Source organism: Apodemus sylvaticus, chromosome 7, assembly GCF_947179515.1.
Source record: "Apodemus sylvaticus chromosome 7, mApoSyl1.1, whole genome shotgun sequence".
NCBI lineage: Eukaryota > Metazoa > Chordata > Mammalia > Rodentia > Muridae > Apodemus > Apodemus sylvaticus.
This window is the reverse complement of record NC_067478.1, coordinates 16,618,510-16,641,682: the sequence shown is the minus strand read 5'-3', so window position 1 is coordinate 16,641,682 and position 23,173 is coordinate 16,618,510. Positions and strand designations below refer to the sequence as shown.

At 38.1% G+C, this 23,173-nt stretch overlaps 1 protein-coding gene across 1 annotated transcript in view; it reads right to left on the bottom strand.

Annotated features, from left to right (window-relative positions):
- Positions 1-23,173, bottom strand: part of Dock3 (dedicator of cytokinesis 3) — a 308,913-nt gene that overhangs the window by 121,439 nt on the left and 164,301 nt on the right. Inside the window, exons 10-12 of the mRNA XM_052189224.1 lie at positions 16,296-16,377; positions 10,367-10,427; positions 8,935-9,082 (exon numbers count right to left, since the gene is read on the bottom strand). Of these exons, the coding sequence (XP_052045184.1) occupies positions 8,935-9,082; positions 10,367-10,427; positions 16,296-16,377 (291 nt within the window). The remainder of the gene's footprint in view (positions 1-8,934; positions 9,083-10,366; positions 10,428-16,295; positions 16,378-23,173) is intronic.

Here is a 23,173-nt window from a genome sequence, read left to right as displayed (position 1 = left end):
ATGTTTAGTGACTCTATAAAGGGCAATTCAAAGACAACAACCACAAATAAATCCTTCAACCTAAAGAAGATTCCAAGAAAACACAATGAGATTTGGGTCATCTATTGAAATTTTCCTTTAACCCTAACTCTACCCTAAGCCCTTGTTTTTAAAGTCCTACCAAGTGCACAAAACAGGATCCATGAACAAAGAAAACACACAAGATCTTAGTATTTACTGATCACTCAGAAGTGCCCATTTCCAGAAAAACCACCAATATAAGGGTTATAGCAACATTCCATCTAGATTCCACCCCAAGTTTCTGAATACCAGGGATAGTTTAGAGGCCACTCACATGAAAGAGGCAAATAACTAGATTCATTTAGCTAATGAATCAGTTTTTTTGGCTTCTTGGTCAAATTACTAAGCTTGTTTTGATGAATGATTAAACAAAGTTCTGAGGGAAACTTATGCGTACATAATTCCTTCTAAACAAAAAACAAAGGAGAGTGCTTTAAAATAATTGTTTATGATTTATAATTCAGCTGGCAACAAAAATTGAGAGGTTGGCAGCAGTGTGTGTAGGCCTTGCATGCAGGCTCCCTGATTACCAGTTAATTTGATTTTTTAAGTTATGTGCATGTATGTGTGTGTGTGACCCACAGAGACTAGAGGTTTGAAAACCCAGGAGCTAGAGTTAGAAGTAGTGGCCATATACCCTGAGTACTGGGAACTGAATTTTGGTCCTCTACAACAGTATTATGTGTTTTTAAGCAATGAGCCATCTCTCTACTTTTGGCTTGCCAATTTGGATGCTAACCCTGCTCATGTGGTTGAAATGCACTCTCTCTCTCTCTCTCTCTCTCTCTCTCTCTCTCTCTCTCTCTCTCTCTCTCTCTCCCTTCCTCCCTCCCTCCGCGCGCACGTGTGTGTGTGTGTGTGTGTGTGTGTGTGCTTTAAATATATTATTTTACTCTCTATCTCTAACCCTCATCTTCCACACTGTACCACTTGGAAAGAGATTTCTATGCATATCTCCTCTTAAAAGATTATGCATCTTGGGTTTAACATCTACACGTACTGAGATCCTTCTAAACACATTTGTTTCTTTTCTGCAAGTTACTTACTCAATAATGTTTTATAATAATAATGATTCAGAGATTAAGTTAAATATCTTGAAAAACCTCAATATTGGTTTAATTATACCTGTGGTCACTGAGAGTTCCCCCAGTTAGCTCTTCCTCTGCTCCTTTAACATGTAACCCTCCCTTCTTGAACATTAAAAAATATTTATAAGTAATTTACTTTGTTTCAGAATCATTTTGTATATGTCCTATACTAATCCTTGGCTCATCTACTCCTCCAAAGATCCCTGGTTCCTTTGATTGAAGAATAGTATTCAAATAAAAGAGTTGTGCCCTGAATGTGATCATCGTAATTAGAATATTGTTGCTTCTGGGTCTCTTCAACTGACAGAACAAGAAAATATATGTGCATGTATGTATGTATGTATGTATATATATATATATACATATACACACATATATACACATTTAAATGCATATTCTTGATATGTATTTATAATATATACAAAGTTGTGTATACAGAGATATTTATAAACATGTCTTCGTGTAACCATCTGCCTATGTATTAAGACAGACAAGTTCAAATTGATATCTCCAACCTCATTTCCATAAGTTCATGGAGAATTCTAGGCTATACTTCCTTTGTTGATATGATTTTTTTTTAAAGACAGGGTCTTACACTATAGGCCAGGCTTACTGACAAAGAGCTCAAGATTGTCCTTCCTCTGGTATATTTACACTATGGAATATTACTCAGCTATTAAAAACAATGAATTCATGAAATTCTTAGGCAAGTGGGTGGAATTGGAAAATGTCATCCTGAGTGAGGTGACCCAATCACAAAAGATCACACATGGTATGCATTCATGGATAAGCAGTTATTAGCCCAAAAGCTCGGAATACCCAAGAAAAAATTCACATATCAAATTATACCCAAGAACAATGAAGGAGAGGTTGCTGGTCCTGGAAAGGCTCAGTGCAGCAGTGTAGGGGAATACCAGGACAGGGAAGCAGGAAGGGGTTGATTGGGGAACAGGCGAAAGGAATTTTGGGAAGGGGAGAATCCAGGAAAGGGGAAATTATTTGAAATGTAAATAAAGCATATATCAAATAATAATAAAAGAGATTGTCCTTCCTCATTCTCTTGAGGAATTAGAAGTATGTACAACCATATCTAACTCGTTGAGGTCTGAAAAAGAAAATGATTTTAAAATAAAAAGGAAGAAAAAAAAGCACCAAGAATATTTTGAGCATTATTATGAGAATAGACATAAAGAGTAAGTACACATCAAAAGAAAAAAGGCACTGAAAGAGAAACAGCAACAACCTAGGCAGAAGAAAGAACAAAGAACTCAGGACAGGCTGACATACTGTGGTTAAATATCACAGACAAGTCTCTAGAGGAAGGTAGCACATTTAAAAAAACCTATTCCTATATAGATGAGTAACGATGGCTTTCAATGGGGGCTGATTTTGCCCTGAGGGACTTCTGTAATATATGGAGACCTATTTCATTGCTATGATTTAGGAGCAAAGGCTAACTTGATGAGGATATATTACAAGGCAAGTGACTAGTAAATATGCTCACTGTGTATTTGAGTATGAGGATATAAGTGATGTTAAATATGGGGTAAGGATAAAAAGCTACTCAAATCATTTTATTTAGATGGATGTAGCTTCATCAGTATATTTTATCCAATCACTAAGATATTTTGTGGAAAAAATTTAAATGTGAGAATTTATTAAACAATCAAATGATTCGTGATTATAATGAAACATGATTATGTTATACCCAATCAAATTATGTAGAATCTGATTACTGATGCCAATAGTTTGTCTTCACTTATAAGATGCATGAAAGATGTCATCATCTGTGTACTGCTGTGGTAACCCATTTTCTTCAAAACAGGGACAAAAAGCATAAACTGAGCTTCATGTCCAGGATTAAATCAGAGGGACAGACAACTTTTATTTTCCACACGGGTTCTCCCAGCATTCAGATACATAGGTCAGGTGTGTAGGTTCAACAGAGTTCATAACACTCTTCCCACTCATTAAAGCATATTTCATTATTTATTTCTTCCCTGCTATTCTATTATCTTCTTCATCTCTGGGTTTCTGATAAATATCCATTCACATTTCTCTGGATAGGTAGCCCCAAACATCATTTAAAATATTTTAAGGGCTGTACTACCTACCAGTTTGCATTTTTAAGTGCCTGTGAAAGGTCAGTAACTGAAACCAACAGCACAATACTATTATTACCATGCCCATATTTTTAGATAAGGAGAACAAGATCGAACAGGAGTCCAAACATAGGTCTGGCTGTTCCCAACAGCAGAGAGGGAGAGCAGGAGAGGCCACGGAGCCTCACTCTCACGCCATGCTTCCATGTTCTTGTCTGCCTGATATCAGGCAATATCCTCCTCTTTTCTGACTCCTTCTCATAGTAACTATTAAATTTTGGTTAAGGTTTGAGTTTGCTTTTAATATTGACTAAAATTTTATGCATTTATTTCTGGGATCTACTTAATTTTATTTAGTTGATGGCCTTATGTTAGAAAAAGGGCAGTAACCTACATATTTAGGGACATCATCAATACTAAATTAGTTCATGGTACCTTTACCTTTAGTGTAAAAGGAGAAAGAAAAAAATTAGAAGGATGAATTAAAAAAACAAAACAAAACACTGCACAGTCCTATAGAAATGACCTGACTAATCAAGTGGAGTCTTAAAGATCAGGGTGCTATAGATTGACCAATCTAATTGACTTTAAATGCATTCTCATGACATGTATCTGTCCTCTATTATACAGATGGAAATTGTTTAGACCACAAACACATTCCTATGTCTCAACTAAATACACATTTGCAAACCTCATATGGAAGAAATTGTGCTGTCTTTGCTGTTGTTTATGTTAGAAGCCCCCTCTTCTTACAGATCTAATACCATGCTGCATGAGAAATGTGGGCAGTTTGAGCTGGAGGAGCTGCCAAGACGTGCATGACCAAACCAACCTCTTCCTGGTAATCTAAAATAGATGAGAAACTACCATCAGCTGAGCAGGCCTTTTGTACTAGGCGTGGAAGGCAGAGCTTTAGAGGGTCAAGTGTATGTGAAGATTAAGTAGGTTAACATGCCAAATGTTTACCAGAGTGCCTGAATGTAGGAAAAGTCAAATATCACCTATGATGGTAATTTTATGGACATTATCTTACAAGACTTAGTCATTAGCCTCTAGAAACAGGTCCAATGATCTCCACCTTAGAGTGAAAGAACTGACATTTAGAGAGGCATATGGTAGGTTCAAAGTCATACAGCTGTCCTTAGTCAGGGTTTCTATTCCTGCACAAACATCATGACCAAGAAGCAAGTTGGGGAGGAAAGGGTTTATTGAGCTTACACTTCCACATTGCAGTTCATCACTAAAGGAAGTCAGGACTGGAACTCAAGCAGGTCAGGAAGCAGGAGATGATGCAGAGGCCATGGAGGGATGTTCCTTACTGGCTTGCTTCCCCTTGCTTGCTCAGCCTGCTCTCTAATAGAACCCAAGAGCACCAGCCCAAAGGTGGTACCACCCACAAGGGGCCCTCCCAACTTGATCACTAATTGAGAAAATGCCCCTCAACTGGATCTCATGGAGATACTTCCCCAACTGAAGCTCCTTTCTCTGTGATAACTCCAGCCTGTGTCAAGTTGACACACAAAACTAGCCAGTACATGTCCCATGTGTCTGTATCACCCAACTTTTAAGTGGAGGCTCTTGCCAGTGTAACACATGCATACTTGAAATGGGAAACAGAAACATGTGCCAGCAGAGTGAAGAGGAGTTGGGTGTAAATCCTAGCTCCATGAACTTCTGCTGTTATGACTCCAGAAACAAATTAACATCAATTTACTCTTCTATAAAAATGGCAAAAACAATAAGGACCTCCTGTGATTACTTTGATCAAGTTATAGTGTTCTCAAATGAAAGAGCATCATTAAGGAATCAAAGGATGTATCAAAAAAAAGGAGCCCTATGGGAGCAAAAATTATGTTACTTGAAAAATCTTGTCAGTTGATGAAGAAAGTGGTTTTACTAATAGCAAAGCCATGATGGCATGGCTATATATGATGAATTCATGACATTTTTTTTTTTTTTTTTACAAAATGTGAGAATGGAGAATAAGCAACACTTCTCAATTTGACAGACTATGAGGCAGAATACATTTTACAATAAATTTTTATATAACAAGTAATACAGAATATATATTTGTAACATTCATTTTTATTAAAATTGTCCCTATATAAATGTTTGCTTAAGCTTTTGTCATTGTGAAATTAGACAGTGGTCATCATGTACTCAGAATATTCTTGTATTGGTCAAATTCATTATTTATTGATACCCATCTCTTCCAATATTGGCTTTAGTTCCTGGCACTCTTCATTTTTAGTTTCCTAAAGTCTGACAGCATGTTTTTTCCTGTTTGTGACCCTTTATCCTTCTAGGTAACAGATAACATGATATTTTTATCAGACTGAAATGCATATGATGGTTATTTATTTATTTTTGGTTATTTATTGTAAGGTATTTGAGTCATAAACCACCTAGCTTTCATATTTCAGTTTCTTCTTATCATTTTATTAAAAGGATATAGTTCTCAACTGACTCAGACAGATGCAGATACCCAGAGCCAAATGGTGGATGGAGCTTGGGGACTCTTTTTTTTTTTTAAGTAGTAAAATTAGTTTTATTGTTTATAAGCACTGAGTAAAAACTACATCATATTAAGTAACATGTTTCCTTTTTTTTCCTTTTTGGTTATTACTTAATTTTTTAAAATTAGGTATATTCTTTATTTACATTTCAAATGTCCCCTTTCCTGGTTCCCCCTCCCCCGAAAATCCCATAAACCGTCTCCCTTCTCCAATCAAACCTCCCCCACTTCCCTGTCCTGGTATTCCTCTACACTATGGCATCAAGTCTTTCCAGGACCAAGACCATTGTCTGCTGCCAATGTGTCTAGAGCCACAATTTTGTCCCTGGGAGCTCTGGGAGTACTGGGTGGCTCATATTGTTGTTCCTCCTATGGTGCTGCAAACCCCTTCAGCTCCTTGGGTCCTTTCTCTAGCTCCCACATTGGGGAACCTGTGCTCACTTTAATGGCTGGCTGAGAGTGCCCCCTCTCCCTGTATTTGTCATGCACTAGGAGAGCCTCCCAGGTGATAGCAACATCTGGCTTCAGTCAGCCAGCACTTGTGGGTATCCACAATAGTGTCTGGGTTTTGTAATTGTATATGCGATGCATCCCTGGGTGGGGTAATCTCTGGATGGTCTTTCCACAAACAAAAATGGAATTTATCTCCCCCACCACAGTGTTTCTCTGTATAGCCCTGGTTGTCCTGAATCTCACTCTGTAGATCAGGCTGGCCTCGAACTCAGAAATCTGCCTGCCTCTGTCTTCCAAGTGCTGGGATTAAACGCATGTGCCAGTATTGCCTGGCTCACAAACAGAATTTAAAAATACTGTGAAGAACTGGCCTTGGAAAAGACAGGAGATTTGAATTTTCTCTAGTAAAGATTGACTCTGTGTATTACTAAAAATAGAGAATGTTAACAACGAAAGAGTTAATTTTGCCAATTACTGATTAAGTCTGTAAAACAGATTTTCATACTTAGAAAATTCTATCATAACAAAGGCTAAAGTCCTTTTAGAAATTAGTAAAGCCTTTAGGTTATGATTTAATTGAACCAACGAACATCACCTGAAATGTACTGAAAAATTCTCCTCCTTGTGTGAGCTAGGCTCAATGAGATGATACAGATTTAAGTTACTAATTCTGAAAGGATTCCACAGTGCATGAAAAAATCAACTTCACAACCCTACATTAGGGAATCTGTTTAAAAGTCTTGTAACCTCTTCAAGTGGAAAAGCCATCCTACATTTCAACTTTGTTATGTTTTTAAAAGGTAAAATAACTATTCCTTTTTATAAACACAGCTTTCTTTGGCTTTTTAGAACTGGCACACCCCTAGGAAGGAGCTAAGAGAATACACTTCTTACAAAGTGGCGCGCTGGTACTGAGAACTGTTGTCTGAGAGGCAACTGGGCAAAGAAGCCTCCCAGCAAGGTTTCAAAAGTGCAGTCCAAGTGCAGTGAGGCTCTTACTAAAGCAAGGGTTAGCCACTACATACAGATACAGCATCTTTTGTACCATCCTTCAGCCCTTTGCATTTTTGAAGAAATAGAATAAGATGGTGTTAACAATGATCTTGGATTTTTGTTTGCTCATTTTTAAGGGTAAGCATATGAAGAAGTAGGCTTTACCACCCACCAAAGAAGAAACTCAGAATTTTTAGAAACTCTGACTCATATACTAAGGAGAAAGCTAGACAACTGTTTCTTTGTAAATGACTACTTCCACAAAAGATTTTCACCCAGTAAGTTTTGCAACTCCACCAATAGAGCTGAAAAAAAATGCGTACCAAATATATTTGAACTTTTATTTTGAAACTAATTAAATGTACTTGAGTATAGAAAGTTCTTAATTAAATGTAATTATAAATTAAGTTCATTTCATATCTGAGTCAGATAAAAGAGGAAAATGTACATACAATATTATGGTAACATTTTATTAACAAAATGACTGGCAGTATTTAGTTTAACTTGGGAAAATGATACTACTATGTTAAGGCTAACAGAGGACTGATTTTTAATGAAACAATTAACAGAAATAGGGGCTGTAGTTAAAAGCACTGGCTATGCTTGCAGAGGACCTGGATTTGATTCCCAGCATCCACAAAGTGGCTTATAGCCAGCCATAACTCATTTCAGGGGATGGATCCAAAGGCCTCTTCTGATCTCTGCAAACACCAGGCATAATATTGTATACTTACATACAGGCAGAAAAACATTCATAGACATGAAGTAAGATAAATATTAAAAATTATCAGCTTTACATTTGTTTTAAGAACTCAGTAAAGCTGGGCACATCACTTATGACTGCAATCCCACCAAGCAGGAAGCTGAATTAGGAGGATCATCATTAGCTAGAAGTCAGCTTGGGACACAGAGTGAGTCCCAAGCCACCTGGAATTACTGTTTCAAAAACATCCTCATTATTTAAAAAAAAAAAGCGCAAAACAAAAACTCACTAAATTCACCACCAATCATTTTTAAGACTACTATTTATTTCTGGATTTCCTATAAGCAAAGACAGTCTATATACTAATGTTCTATGTTTCTTCTATTAGTTTTTTTTTCTATTTCTACTGTTGAACAAGGACCATGAGGAGAGGGAATTAATTCATCTGTAAGTCAGATCCCCTAGTTGAAGAATACTAAAACAGTCCCATGCCATGTTGGATGTGACAAAGAGATCTGCGGTAGCAGAAAAGAAGAATAAGATCTTGGACCCTCAAAAGTTTTGGCTTTCCTTCAAATACATCATAGCCTGACTCACAATTATTCTTTTAAATAATCTGCATTCTTGGCTAGCTCAAAAGCAGTAGCTGGTGGGCAAGTACTATATAAAGATTTTTGTATTTAAGATACATGAGAAATTATATTGTTAGCTTTTCTAAAAATATAATAAAGTTAGCTTATTCCACAGAGAAAATGAATTATTACAACAGGAACAAGAAATGTATACTATCAGACTTTCACTTAAGGACATAAGATTCCAAGTTCAGATGTTTAGTAACTAGGAAATATAGCCAAAATAAAATTTCCAGAGCCTTAAATCAAAATCTTTGTTTTCCCACTAACTATTAATAGGTAACATATACCTATACTACATATGCTAAGTCTATGTTCACATGGCTTGAGAACTGCTGTTCTCAGATCATGCTGCAAATCATTATTCCCAATATGCAGGATTACTCACGTGTAAACCTTAAGAACGAAATCTTTTTCTTCTTTTAATTCTGTTAGTGACTGTAGAACATCCAGAATGCTTAGAACCGCACAGCCATATGGTCGCCTGTAGTGCAGGTGAGCAGGACCCTTTTTGGAGTCATTCAGGAGCATTCGGCCTTGGGTACAGCAAAAACCAGCAATTACACAGAGAATTCATGCTCCTTTCTACCATCTTTTAATTATCATCCAATGACATCAGAGCTACAGGCGCCTAACAGATCCTCTAAGAAGAGTAAGAAGCTGAAGGGACTCACCTAAGAATATCTAGGTACAAGTACACCAAATTAACCTGGCTTAAGCCCCTTTTCTATATCACCTTCACTCAATGAATACCAACCATACATTAATTAATCATATAAGAGTAAGAATGACTTGATGAATTCCTTAGAAAAATCAGTGTGTTGCCAGATTTAAACTTAATGGCCACACTAATGACAGAACTTCAGTATTTTTAGCTGCACTCATAAACTGTATACACAGGAAAAGAGGACACTGTGTTCTTCCTCTAACCAAATTTTAATGCTAAAGGCACTGATGAACCTCTGTGGAGGTGAGAGAAATTTTAGTTGTAGATGGCTGTTTATTCCTCCAAGTGAGTAAGTCTGTGCCAACAGTGATATAAGGACTTAATTCTGAAATTTCAAAAAACTCTTTATGAATGCAAAATACTTGTTATGTTGTCAAAGAATTAAACATATTTTTGATAAAATGGCACACCATACTCTAGAATTTATATTATGAAGGAAAATTTGGTTCACCCAAATCTGAAATATGTATAGAGGATCCAACAATGGAGCAGTAGGGAAAAGCTACTTTCTTTCATTTCAGTTAGAGTAGAAATGACCTGCTACTCATCTGCAGTGGTGACAATGACTCTAGATGTGAGGGAAATGGCACAGGTGCATATTTTGGACAGAAACTACAACAAATGCTAAATACCACCTGTTCACTTGCAGGCACTCTAGTATCTCTTTAAAAACTCTGGGGGAAAGCGAAATACACAGAAGCAGGCAACACAACAGGAAGAATGTGAAAAAGGAAACCACTTAAAATACAAAGTGTGGGTCCAAAAGCAAGACGGAACAGAAGATCAGAAATGGGGAAAACAGGTATTCTGTAGTAGCTGGATTTGCATCAAATCCAGCTACTACAGAAGCTGAGCTTAAAGGCAAAGCTTAGAGAGAGAGGTGGGAAGGAAGGAAGGAAGGAAGGAAGGAAGGAAGGAAGGAAGGAAGGAAGGAAGGAAGGAAGGAAGGAAAAAGAAAAGAAAAGAAAAGAAAAAAAAAAAAAACGAGACTCTAATCCTGAGACCTGAAATTGCAGGAAAGACAAAGTTCAGATATATATTTATCCTAAGTTTGGACAGTCTTAATCATGAGAACAACTAAAGTAAACAATACCTATTCGGATCACATGGGCAACTATGTATAAATCTCTCTTCATGTCTTTGCTGCTCAGATCCTAAGGAAAGAAAAAGAATAAATAAATCTTGACAAATAACGCACAGAAAATTGTGATAAACTTCCTTTCATTTAAATTTCATTTGAACTTTATTAGTAGTTTGCTTTCAGTGTATATTACAGTTGGGAGAAGGGAGATTATAGAATACAACATTTAATACAAGATTTATACGGGGGAGAGGGGAAGAGGCCCGATTATTGGAAACACTTCTTACTTATGCTATTAAACAATGAAAAATCAAGCTGGTGCTCAACTAGAAGTTTAACTCCTCCTAACTAACTACTGTTTATGACACTGGAAGATACTCTACATACTACAATCATCAATATCAACCAGGTACAGAACCCATGACTTACAACAGCAACCTGTCTACAGGAAATGTAGGTACAACAATGAAATCTTAGGATTATCAACCATTTTCTAATTGGATTTGAGGTCTACTCTATGAGATAGATTTCACACCTGACACTGCTCAAATGGCCAAGAACTAGATAAGTGATAGGCTTTAGGAGAAAACTTACTGCTATTCCTTTGCTAAAGGATCACAGCAATAAAATTATTACTAATGACATACTGCTATACCCATATGTAAGTGCCTTGTTCAACCCCCAAAGGAGAAATGTCTTCTTGAATTAGATGGGAACTAACACAGAGACCCACAATTGGACAATGTGCAAAGAATGAGATACTTTGGAGGACTCAGTCCTAAATGGGATCTCTTTATCAAGCCCTTCCCCTCAAGGTCATGGATCTATGCCAAAAAGGAAGAAAGACTATAAGAACCAGACATTATGGATGATTCTAAAGAAACAATATCTTCTGAACACAACAGAATTAACGCATATATGATCTCATAGAGACTATGATAGCAACTATAAGATCTGCACAACCATACAAAAATTACCAGAAGGGGAAGCGGACACCAAGCCCCACTTCTAACTAAGAAGCTATTTGCAACTGAAACCCACTAGAGAAGAGAAAATCAAATCAGTTTTCTCCTATGGAGTGTCACTGGGTGCTCCAGGGCAGGCCCCATGCCCAGAGTAGCTATCGAACATAAAAGAGACGTGTGTGTGTGTGTGTGTGTGTGTAAAGGGGTGTTTCATTTTGATTTGTTCTTTTTTTGTTTATTGGGGGTTTTACTGTTTCATTTTAATGTTCTTTTTCTTTTTTTGAGAGAAAGAACATGAGTTATGTGGGTAGAAAGGCTGGGAAGGATTTTGAAACTATCTTGGGGAAAGGGGAAATATCAAAATACATTGCATGAAAATTTTTATTAAAATAAAAACTGTTAAAATATTTATATACTTAAGACTTGAATGTATATTCCTTTGAAATCTTATTTTATCGATAGTATTCTTCTAGATCTCATTTAGATCACCTAATAAAGTAGCTACAAAAGTTTCACAATGGAAATCATCTATGTTTATTCTATCATCATGTAAAAACATTTTGTAATATAAGAGATAAATGTTCAATGCAATATAATGTAGCAAAATATTAAAAGCTCATTAATGACTAATATGCTAAAAATTTATTCTATACCAACTTTATATCATCCCACTGTCCCCAAATCATTATTACACACTGGCTGTATTTCCTGTAAATGAGTTTAATCTGGTCTTAGTGAAATCTTGATAAACTACTTGGGTCTAAATTTAGATTATTTATTGTTATTATCTGTACCAAGTTATAAAGTTGAAAATATTTTTCCATTTATGAATTTATTTATTTATTTATTCATTCATTCATTCATTCATTCATTCATTCATTCATAGAGGGTGCATGCATACAGTAGCAAGCATGTGAAGGTCAGAGAACACCTTGCATGAATCAGCTTTCTCCTTCTACCATGCGGGAGCTAGAATCAAGCTTTGGTCATTAGGCTTGGCAGAAAGTACATTATCTACTGTGTCATCTTACTGGCCCTGAAAATAATTTTATTGGAAATTTTAAAGAGCTTCTTTTAAGTAAACAAATCTGATTCCAAATCAGAAACTTTAGCTAAAGAGTTATGAATATCAGTCTAAAGTTTTATATTTAGAATACACTGTAAGGTAACATAGTTGCTCTTTTCTTATTTAGAGCATCACACTAGGAATAGTAAAACTGCCACAAAAATTTCATACATATTCATATACATGTATAAGTACCTACCTACCCACCCACCTACCACCTATTGTGCTTCAGATTTATCATCAGGTTACCCTCCTGCAGCTTACTGTGACTTAGCAATGGCAAATGGAGTGACCTTTGTCTTTCAGGAGACAGGTTTTCATGCTTTTCCTTTCACTTCTAAGAAAAATCCCAGTCAGATCTGAGACACCTGAACCATACAGGTAACCTTCCCTTCCCCCACCCATCTTTCCTGCTGGCTCAGCCCTCTAGGCCATAAGCCAAGGGGCTCTCAGTAGCCTGTTATCCTAGGAGGTACTCCATTCTCCTGCTGCCCCTACCCCCACCTCCATTAGACTTGAGACTTCTGAACCATACAGGTTAGCATCCCTTCCCCTACTCATCTGACCTGCTCTGCCTTAGTCTTATCTTCCTTCCTGTCTGCACCTGAATCCTTTGCAGATCCGTGTGCCTGCTCCTGCCCCACCCCAGCCTACCTGTCTCATAGGAAGTCTGCCATAACTAAGAACATAGGAGACAAGGAAGGAAGGTCCAAGTGAGGATGCTTCAATCCCACTTAGAAGGGAAAAACAAATTAATCATGGGAGGCAGAGAGAGGAAGGAACCTGGGTGGAGGAGGGATAGGGGAGGGGTAAAGGGGGGCAGGATCAGGTATGGGGGCAGGGACAGGAGAGATGCCCAGAGGGCCAGGAGAATGAATGGAAATATGCAGCTGCAAGGGTGGGGGGTGGAAAGTGGGTTGAACCTCTAGAAATTATCAGAGACCTGGGATGGGGGGCCTCTCAGGACTCAATGGGGGGTGGCCTTAGCTGAAATGCCCAACAGTAGGGAGATAGAACCTGAAGAGACCATGTCAAGTGGAAAGACAGGGCACCCAGTGCAGGGATGGGGTCACCAACGTATCTTCAAAATTTTTGATCAAGAATTGTTCCTGTCTAAAAAGAAATGCAGGGACACAAATGGAGCAGAGATTGAAGGAATGGCCATCCAGTGACTAGCCCAACTTGTGATCCATCCCATGGGTGGGCACCAAACCCTGACACTATTCCTGATGCTATGTTGTGCTTGCAGACAGGAGCCTAGCATGGCTGTCCTCTGAGAGGCTCTACCAGCAGCGGGACTAAGACAGATGCAGATACTTACAGCCAACCATTGGACTGAGATCGGGTATGGACTAGTTATGGGAAGGACTGAAGGAGCTGAAGGAGATGACAACTCCATAGGACAAACAACAGTGTCAACTAACCCAGACCCCTCTGAGCTCCCAGAGACAAAGCCCCCAATCAAAGAGCCAATCCACAGCCCCTGGCACATATGTAGCAGAGGACTGCCTTGTCTGGCCTCAGTGGGAAAGGATGAGTCTAATCCTATACAGACCTGATGCCCCAGAGAAGGTAGGTAGGTAGGTAGGTGTGTGTGTGTGTGTGTGTGTGTGTGTGTGTGTGTGTGTGTGTGTGTGTGTGTGTGGTGGAGGTGGGAGGGGGTTAGGGTGGTGGCTAGGGTGGGTGAGGGAGCACCCTCTCAGAGGCAAAGGGGAGGGTGGATGGGGTGAAAAAACTCTTGGAGGGGGAACCAGGAAAGGTGGCAACATTTGGAATGTAAATAAAGCAATTTAAAATAATAAAAAAATAAAGAAAAAATGAAAATCCCCTCAGCTCCATTTCTTGTCCTTCTTTTGTTTTTTGGGTGGTTTCACATGTTTGTCTTTCTATTAATAAGGAAAGGAAAAAAGAGTGGTCATGATCTTGGGTTAACTTATAAATGCAGAGTCACCATGTTTCTTGATTTATATCCTTTAATTAGACTAGAATTAATGTGAAACACAGAAGTAACCTAAGGCACAAATGCAGAGGCTCCTCTCACTCTGGGCTCTGTGAGCTGCTTGTCTTACTTTAGTCCCAGTTCCGTCCCGCTGATCGACTCTGAACAAATAACAGAGCCAGGAAGACATTGAGAGGTCACACAGAAAGGGCAGGTTAAAGTTTTGGACTCTAAATGGTTACCATTGCTAGGTTCTTAAAAAATAGTAAATGAAATAAATTACAAAAAATTATTGAACATAATAGATATCTCTGGCATCATCATAATATATTTTTACATAAAAGTTTTCTTTTAATATTGAGTAGATTACTGGACTCCATTTTGCATATTTCTCTAATTTAAAAAATTGAATTTTAGGAGCTAGAGAGATAGATCAGTGATTAAGAGCATTTGCTGTTCTTGCAGAAAATGAAGTTCAGTTCCCAGAACCTACATGGTGGCTCACAACCATATGAACTCCACTTTCAGGAGATCAAATGCCTTCTTCTGACCTCTACAGGTACCAGGCTTTCACAAGGCGCGTGCGCGCACACACACACACACACTAAATCTTTAAAAAGTTTAATAAAAATAAAAATGGAATTTTAAATGATACTTTCAAGGTAACACAATTTTTTATTCTTAATATATACGATAAATACTAGAAATTAGAAGCAAAACATCATATATTTCATGTCCATTCTTTGATTAAAATTTACATATTACTTATGTTACAGTTTGGATATATTTTCAAATGAAACAGTTCCATCTACGATGCAGCCTAAATTAATGTTAACCCACTCTTTTTTTTTTTTTTTTTTTGGAGACAGGGTTTCTCTGTGTAGCCCTGGCTGTCCTGGAACTCACTCTGTAGACCAGGCTGGCCTCAAACTCAGAAATCTGCCCGCCTCTGCCTCCCAGAGTGCTGGGATTACAGGCGTGCGCCACCACTGCCCAGTGTTAACCCACTCTTGAAAGTGTCTAGTGTTATTATCAAGAGTACTCAATTATGTGGTCACACAACCAAAACTATATGTCAAGCACAAATTGGACTCAATTTTCATTTTAATGAGGACACAAAGCTGGGAGAGTAAAAAGTGGGTCTGACGATGGAGGAATTCAGGGAATGGGATGACTATGATAAAAACAGCATGTATGGAATTCTCAAGGAATTAATAAAATATTATTTAAAACTTTGTAAATGCTCCTTTAGTAATGCTTGGGAGGTTTAGAAATCCAGAGCTGTAGGACAAAGGGAACTATACAGTAGCACACCTAATAGCACTGTGGCAGAAGAAGAGAATGTCATGAGTGTCATGCACAGTTTTATGTACACAGGTGATGCTACAGCTTTCGTTTCTGGGCTCATATAGATAAATTAAAGTGCTAAATAAAAATTTTGACTTATTGTGATTACATGAAAAAATTTTCATAATAAAGTTCAATTTTCTGAGATGATGGTTTCTTGAGTGGAGACCAGGAGTAATACCATGGTTATTTGGGAAAATCTTAAATGCAGATGAGAATAGGAAAAGATGTTCCATTAGTATGTAACTGAGGACTGGTTAGTTTACATGCATTTACTAAAAGGCACTTCTAATCCGTAGATCTGGTGGATGTCATGGACACCACAGATTTTGTATGAAATAGCTTATAATATCTACATTAGCAAAAACGACTTGATTTTTCAAATAGAAAATAAAATTTCATTAATAATTAATGAGATTAATTAAATTTCAATTAAAATCCATAGCTAATTGATGTTCTTTACAAATATTTCATTAAAACCTGATGGAAACATAACTCAACTTCTATTCTCACCACTGGGGCTGGGGGGATATGAACAGATGTTTGTTTCCAGAGTGACAATATCCATACAGCAGGCCATTGATTACAGTCAACACATAAAGGGTAAAGAGAATTTGTACATACTGTAAAAAGGGCACACATTCGTTCTATCTTCTCTGGGTTTCTTGGCCCACCATTCTTGTTCAGTCTCACCAGAAACCGTTCACTGAAATGTAGGAAGAAAGAGACAGAAAAATATAAAGAACTACATATTCTAGCCATATACAGAAAATTCCCTAAATGCTTATGAAATAGCTTATTGTGCTAGGCAAGTATGAAACCATGTGTATTGGCAAAATACCTTATTTGTTGTGCCAAGCAGAGGATATTCTTAATCTGCTCATAGATGTTTACCTATTGGTTGAGGTTGTGAGTCTAGTCGCTCTGAAGTTGTGATTTTCTTCAGAGTAGCAACAAACTTATACTCCTCCATAAGTGCTCCTTAAAGAAGCTTAGGTCCGATTCTACACCTATTATGGCAGCAGAAATATTCTTTGACATGACTCAGATCATTGTAAAAAAATGTATCATACTAGGTCTAAAAGAAGCTATATATAACTCTGGAGAATTTTTTTTAGGTCTTTAAGTATTATATACTGTTTTTTAAACTTTAAATCTTTATAAGTATTTTTCTTCTTCCTGCAATCAGAATTTAACAGAGCCAGTAAATATTTTATTCTCAATTCATATAGACTATCCCTGTAGGAAATTATGGAATAAAACACATCAGAAACAGCATTTGCAAAATTTAGAGAAATATTCCCTTGCTCTCTAAACTTCTTCCCATCCCAGTTCAAAATTTCCTTCCTGCCTCTTTCTCCTGAGGCTCCTTACCAACTGTAAGAGCAACACCAAGGCACAGTAGAAACAAACTATGTGATTATAAAGCAAATGTACTTCCTTTATGTGCCTAGTTATACTCATTAAATGTGGTGATATTAGCAAAAGGGAGGCATTAAAATACAACATTTAGAATAATAAGATATATGCTCTCAAGTTTGATTAGTTTTTCATATATGCATTTGTTCATTAAGTAAGCAGCTATAAATTTCTATGAAGTTCTATGTTCTAAGCATGGGAGGACAAATGTGAACAAAATATATACAAGATACTTTTGTGTCAACAAGGTTTTGGACCTAGTAGATAGATGTACATAATAGTCAAGTATAAAAAGATGTAAATTTGAGATTCTCCTCCTGGAGGAGTAATGAGAATAAGAAAGGAATACATTCAGAATGAAGGGGGCATAGCACAGGAGGTCCTTGAGTCTACAGAGATCTTCAGATAAACCAGGAATGGTAAAGCCACTTGATTGTCTTTCTAATGGGAAACATGAAAAACCTGTTCTTCCATGTAGAAAGCTGAGAACTGGTGATCTGAGTTATCTGTTGGGCCAGGCCACCTCAAGTTCCTCCAACCAAGACCAGAGATGACCAATAGCCTAAATGACCTCTGTGCTGTCTACTTGACGGCCTAATCCTTGGCACTTAGGCTAGTATAAGTAGCTTATCTCTAGAATTATTCTTAGAAGGAATGGCATACACATATGAACAGTTGAGTTTCAATGCATAATTACGCTCTCTTGTACAACAGGAATACTATTTATTACACGAGGAAAGTTCCTCTCACCCCCAAATTGCACTGGGCTTAAATCCATTGGGAATAAACTGTCATTAAAGTTCCCCAAAGTCTGATCCAGGTTAATAGAGTCAATCTGCACGGGGTTTTCATTCTTATCTCTTCTTAGGGTTCACTCCATTCCTGGATATTTGCCAGGGATCCCCTCAGAATGAGAAGAAAAGTAGCCTTTTTCAGAATCCTAAAGGTATTGGGATTTAAGAAGTAGGCATTAAATAGACGACTAGGAAAAGACAAGGGGATGCTATTCCAGTCAAGAGAATCACCTGAGCTAAGTATAAACCTATGTACAAACTTTAGAATAATGAAGTTCCAGTATCAAGAGTAGCGTATGCCAGAGGCCTTGAACCAGATGAACAAGTTCCTGCAATGAATATTTGCAAATAAAGAAGTGTGGACAAAAGGGTACACTGGGGTTTCTGTCTGCCCAGAGCTGATCCTGTGCTATAGTGCTCCATACAAAATATCACCAGGAGAGAGCTAGTCTCCTGGAAGTGTGGACATGCCTGTGAGCACAGGTAAGACCACCACTTCGGCTCAGAGGGATCCACCCAAACCCTCAAGACACAGACACCAAGGAATAGTCTGGGAAAGGATCTTTCTGGTTTCTGTCTGCGCTGGGAGTTGATCCTGTGCCACAGCTCTCCATGCCCAAATACCTTCTGGAGAGAGCTGGTCTCCCAGGAGTGCAGACCCACCTGTGAGCACAGGTAAGACCACTACTTCTACTCAAATGTCTGGCCTAAGAGGGACCCACCTAGAGCTATCAGGACAGAGGAATCAAGGAACAGCAAGAGACAGGATCCTTCACATTTCTGTCTGTACACCGGAGCTGACCCTGTGTCACAGCTCTCCATACCCAAATTCTTCCCAGAGAAAGCTGGTCTCCCAGGAGTGCTAACACACAGATTTATAGGAGGGACAAGCCATAGTCAAAGACAACAAGACCAGCTAACACTAGAGATAAGCAGATGGATAGATGCAAGGGGAAGAACATAAGTGATAGAAAACAAGGCTACTTGGCATCATCAGAACCCAGTTCTCCCACCACAGTGAGCCCTGGATACCCCAACACACTGGAAAAGCAAGACTCTGATTTAACATCACATCTCATGATGATGATAGAGGACTTTAAGAAGGATATAAATCACTCCCTTAAAGAAATACAGGAGAATACAGGTAAACAGCCAGAAGCCATTAAAGAGGAAACACAAAAATCTCTTAGAAGAATTATAGGAAAACACAACCAAACAGGTGAAGAAATTGAACAAAACCATCCAGGATCTAAAAATGGAACTAGAAACAATAAAGAAATCACAAAGGGAAATAACCCTGGAGACAGAAAACCTAGGAAAGAGATGAAGAGTCATAGATGCAAGCATCACTAACAGAATACATGAGATAGAAGAGAAGAGAAGCTCAGGTGCAGAAGATACCATAGAAAACATTCACACAACAGTCAAAGAAAATACAAAAATGCAAAAAGCTCCTAACTCAAAACACTGAGGACATCCAGGACACAATGAGAAGACCAAACCTAAAGATAATAGGTGTAGTAGAGTGTTAAGATTCCCATCTTAAAGGGCCAAGAAATATCTTCAACAAAATTATAGAAGAAAACTTCCCTAACCTAAAGACAGAGATGATCATAAACATACAAGAGACCTACAGAACTCCAAATAGATTGGACCAGAAAAGAAATTCCTCCTGTCACATAATAATCAAAACACCAAATGCACAAAACAAATAAAGAATATTAAAGGCAGTAAGTGAAAAATGTCAAGTAACACATAAAGGCAGACCTATCAGAATATACCAGACTCTCACCAGAGACTATGAAAGTTAGAAGATCCTGGGCAGATGTTTTATAGACCCTAAGAGAACACAAATGGCAGCCCAGACTACTATACCTAGCAAAACGCTCAATTACCATAGATGGAGAAACCAAGATATTCCAGGACAAAAATAAATTTACACAATATTTTTCCACAAATTCAGCCCTACAAATGATTATAGATGGAAAATGCTAACACAAAGAAGGAAACTACACCCTAGAAAAAGCAAGAAACAATTTCCTTCCAACGAAATCAAAAGAAGATAGCCACACAAACATAAAAATAACATAAAAAATAACAGGAAGCAACAATCACTATTCCTTAATATCTCTTAACATCCATGGACTCAATTCCCCAATAAGAAGACATAGTCTAACAGACTGGATGGCTGTGTGAGACAAGAGAGGAAGTTCAAACAGCAAATCTACAGCTCTCTGAAAAGCACCCCTGTGAACCAAGAGTGATATACTTTTAGTTAATAGTCACATGGAGTCCAAGGAAGGTCATTATTAAATGAGAAGATAACCCACATGGATATAGTCAAATGCCCTTTAATAAAGTTATCAAGGCAATTACAAGAGATAAGCATGGGGCTGGACAGTTACCGAAATGGTTAAGGGCACTTGCTGCTCTTCCAGAGGACCTGAATTTGGCTCCCAACTCTTATGTTGAGTGGCTCTCAAATGGCTATAACATTAGTTCCATGGTATTTAACACTGCTCCCTTTTCCAGGGGCACACACATGGCACATACACACTGATAGAATACATAAATAACATATATACAAAGAAATAAACTTTTAGAGACAAGCACAGTAGAGTACTGAAGAATCCATATTAAAAATGAACTTGATTCTTATCTATAACAATTAACTTGAATGGATTACATACTTAAAAATAGCAGGCCAAAGTATAAAATAACAAGAAAATAAAGTTGAAATACAGTATAAAAAAATAAAGAGCCTTGTATCTTGTTAAATTTTATATTTTTATGTTTAACATACAACTGAAAACTCTTTGGGGCCTGGGATTATTAAAATATAAATCACAGACATGATGAAGTAATTTTTATACAGTGTAAACTATCTCCTATTTGAAACAGGATGCTAAGAAAATGAAATGATGAGGTACTGAGAAAAGATGTTTAGCAAACATTCATATATGAAAGAATTATATTGAGAATATATAAAGAATTCAATTCAATAATATGAAAACCTTATTTAAAAATGGAACAACACCTGAGGAGATGGTTCAATGGTTAACATGCTTGCCATGCTAGCAGGAAGACAAAGATATGGATCCCCAGCATTTACATAAACATCCCTCCCCTGTAACCCTAATCCTGGAAGGCAGAAGAAGAGACAGAATCTCTGGAGCAACATGCTTAACTAGACTCTGGTAGGTTCTAGATATAATTAAGAGAGACTCTGCCACAGATGGACAGACAGACAGACAGACAGACAGGGAGAGACAGAGACACAGAGACAGAGAATAAACATAGAGAACAATCAAGGAAGATTCCCAACTGACGTCAACCTCAGGCCTACACACACACACACACACACACACACACACACACACACACACACACACACCTGTACCCACATACATGTAAACACATATACTACACATATGGAAAAAACAAAAACATGGAGAAAAGATTTGAATAGTTCCTTTACTAGAGGATGCACAGGGATAGAAAGTAAGTGGGGAAAAATATCATTAAGCTGAATAACTGCTTACATTTCTCAGAGGTTTAAAAGTAATTATGGTCAAAAGAGTCAAATTTATTCATGATATTTTTTTAAACAGCATTTCATTTTATATTCCTGGTTGGAATGGAACTCACTATGTAGAGGAATATTACTTGAACTCACAGACTTGCCCTTCTCCAGAGTTAGAATTTAAGTGGTATAGCTGGGTCTTCAGGTAGAACTATTTCCAATTTTCTGAGAAACCACCAGGTTGATGTTCAGAGTAGTTGTACCAGTTTGCAATCCCACCAGCAAAGTAGGAGTGTTCCTCCTTTTCCACATCATCACCAGCATGTGTTGTTGCTTGAGTTTTTGATCTTGGCCATTCTGATTGGTATAAGGTGGAAGCTCTGATCATTTTGATTTACATTTCCCTGATGACTTAGGATATTGAACATTTCTTTTATGCTTCTTGGACATTCGAGATTCCTCTGTTAAGAATTCTGTTTAGCTCTGCATCCCATTTTTTCAACTGGCTTATTTGCTTTGTTGAAGTCTAACTTCTTGAGTTCTTTATATATATTTTGGATATTAGCCCTCTATCAGATCTACCTGAAGACCCAACTATATCGCTCCTGGGCAAAGATGCCCAAAGATGCCCCACAATGTCACAAGGACAGGTGCTCCACTATGTTCATAGTGGCCTTATTCATAAAAGCCAGAAACTGGAAGCAACCCATATGTCCCTCAAATGAAGAATGAATACAGAAAATGTGGTTCATTTACACAATGGAATACTCTTCAGCTATTTAAAAGGACATCATGAATTTTGCAGGCAAATGGATGGAACTAGAAAATAGCATCCTGAGTGAGGTAACCCTAAGGGACATACATAGTCTGTACTCACTGGTAAATAGACATTAGCCAGAAAGTATGGAATACCCATGATATACCCCACAACCTAAGAAGTGAAACAAGAAGGAAGGCCCAAGTGAGAATGCTTCAATCCCACTTAGAAGGGAGAATAAAATAATCATGGGAAGCAGAGAGAGGGAGGGACCTGGGTGAAGAGGGGAGGAGGAGGAGAAAAGGAAGATAGGATCAGGTATGGGGGGAGACAGGAGAGAAGCCCACAGGGTCAGAAAAATTAATGGAAGTATGCAGCTGCCAGGGGTAGGAAGTAGAGGGAACCTCTAGAAATTACTAGAGACCTGGGATGCGGTGCCTCCCAGGACTCAAAGTGGATAACCTTAGCTGAAAAGCCCAATAGTGGGGAGATAGAACCTGAAGAGACCACCTCCAGCAGAAAGACAGGACACCCAGTACAGGGATGGGGCCACCCACTCACCTCCAAAAATTTCAACCCAAAATTGTTTGTATCTAAAAGAAATGCAGGGACAAAAATGGAGATGGAAGGAAAGGCCATCCAGTTGGGATTTGGGATCCATCCCACGGGTGGGCACCAAACCCTGACACTATTCCTGATGCTATGTTGTGCTTGTAGACAGGAGCCTAGCATGGCTGTCCTCTGAGAGGCTCTACCAGCAGCGGACTGAGACGGATGCAGATACTTTCAGGCAACCATTGGACTGAGGTCAAGGATCCCTATGGAAGAGTTAGGGGAAGGATTGAAGGAGCTGAAGGGAATGGAAACCCCATAGGAAGACCAACAGCATCAACTAATCTGGACCCGTGGGAGCTCCCAGAGACTAAGTCACCAAAGATCATACATACATGGGCTGATGTGGCTCCTGGAACATATGTAGCAAGGACTACCTTGTCTAGCCTCAGAGGGA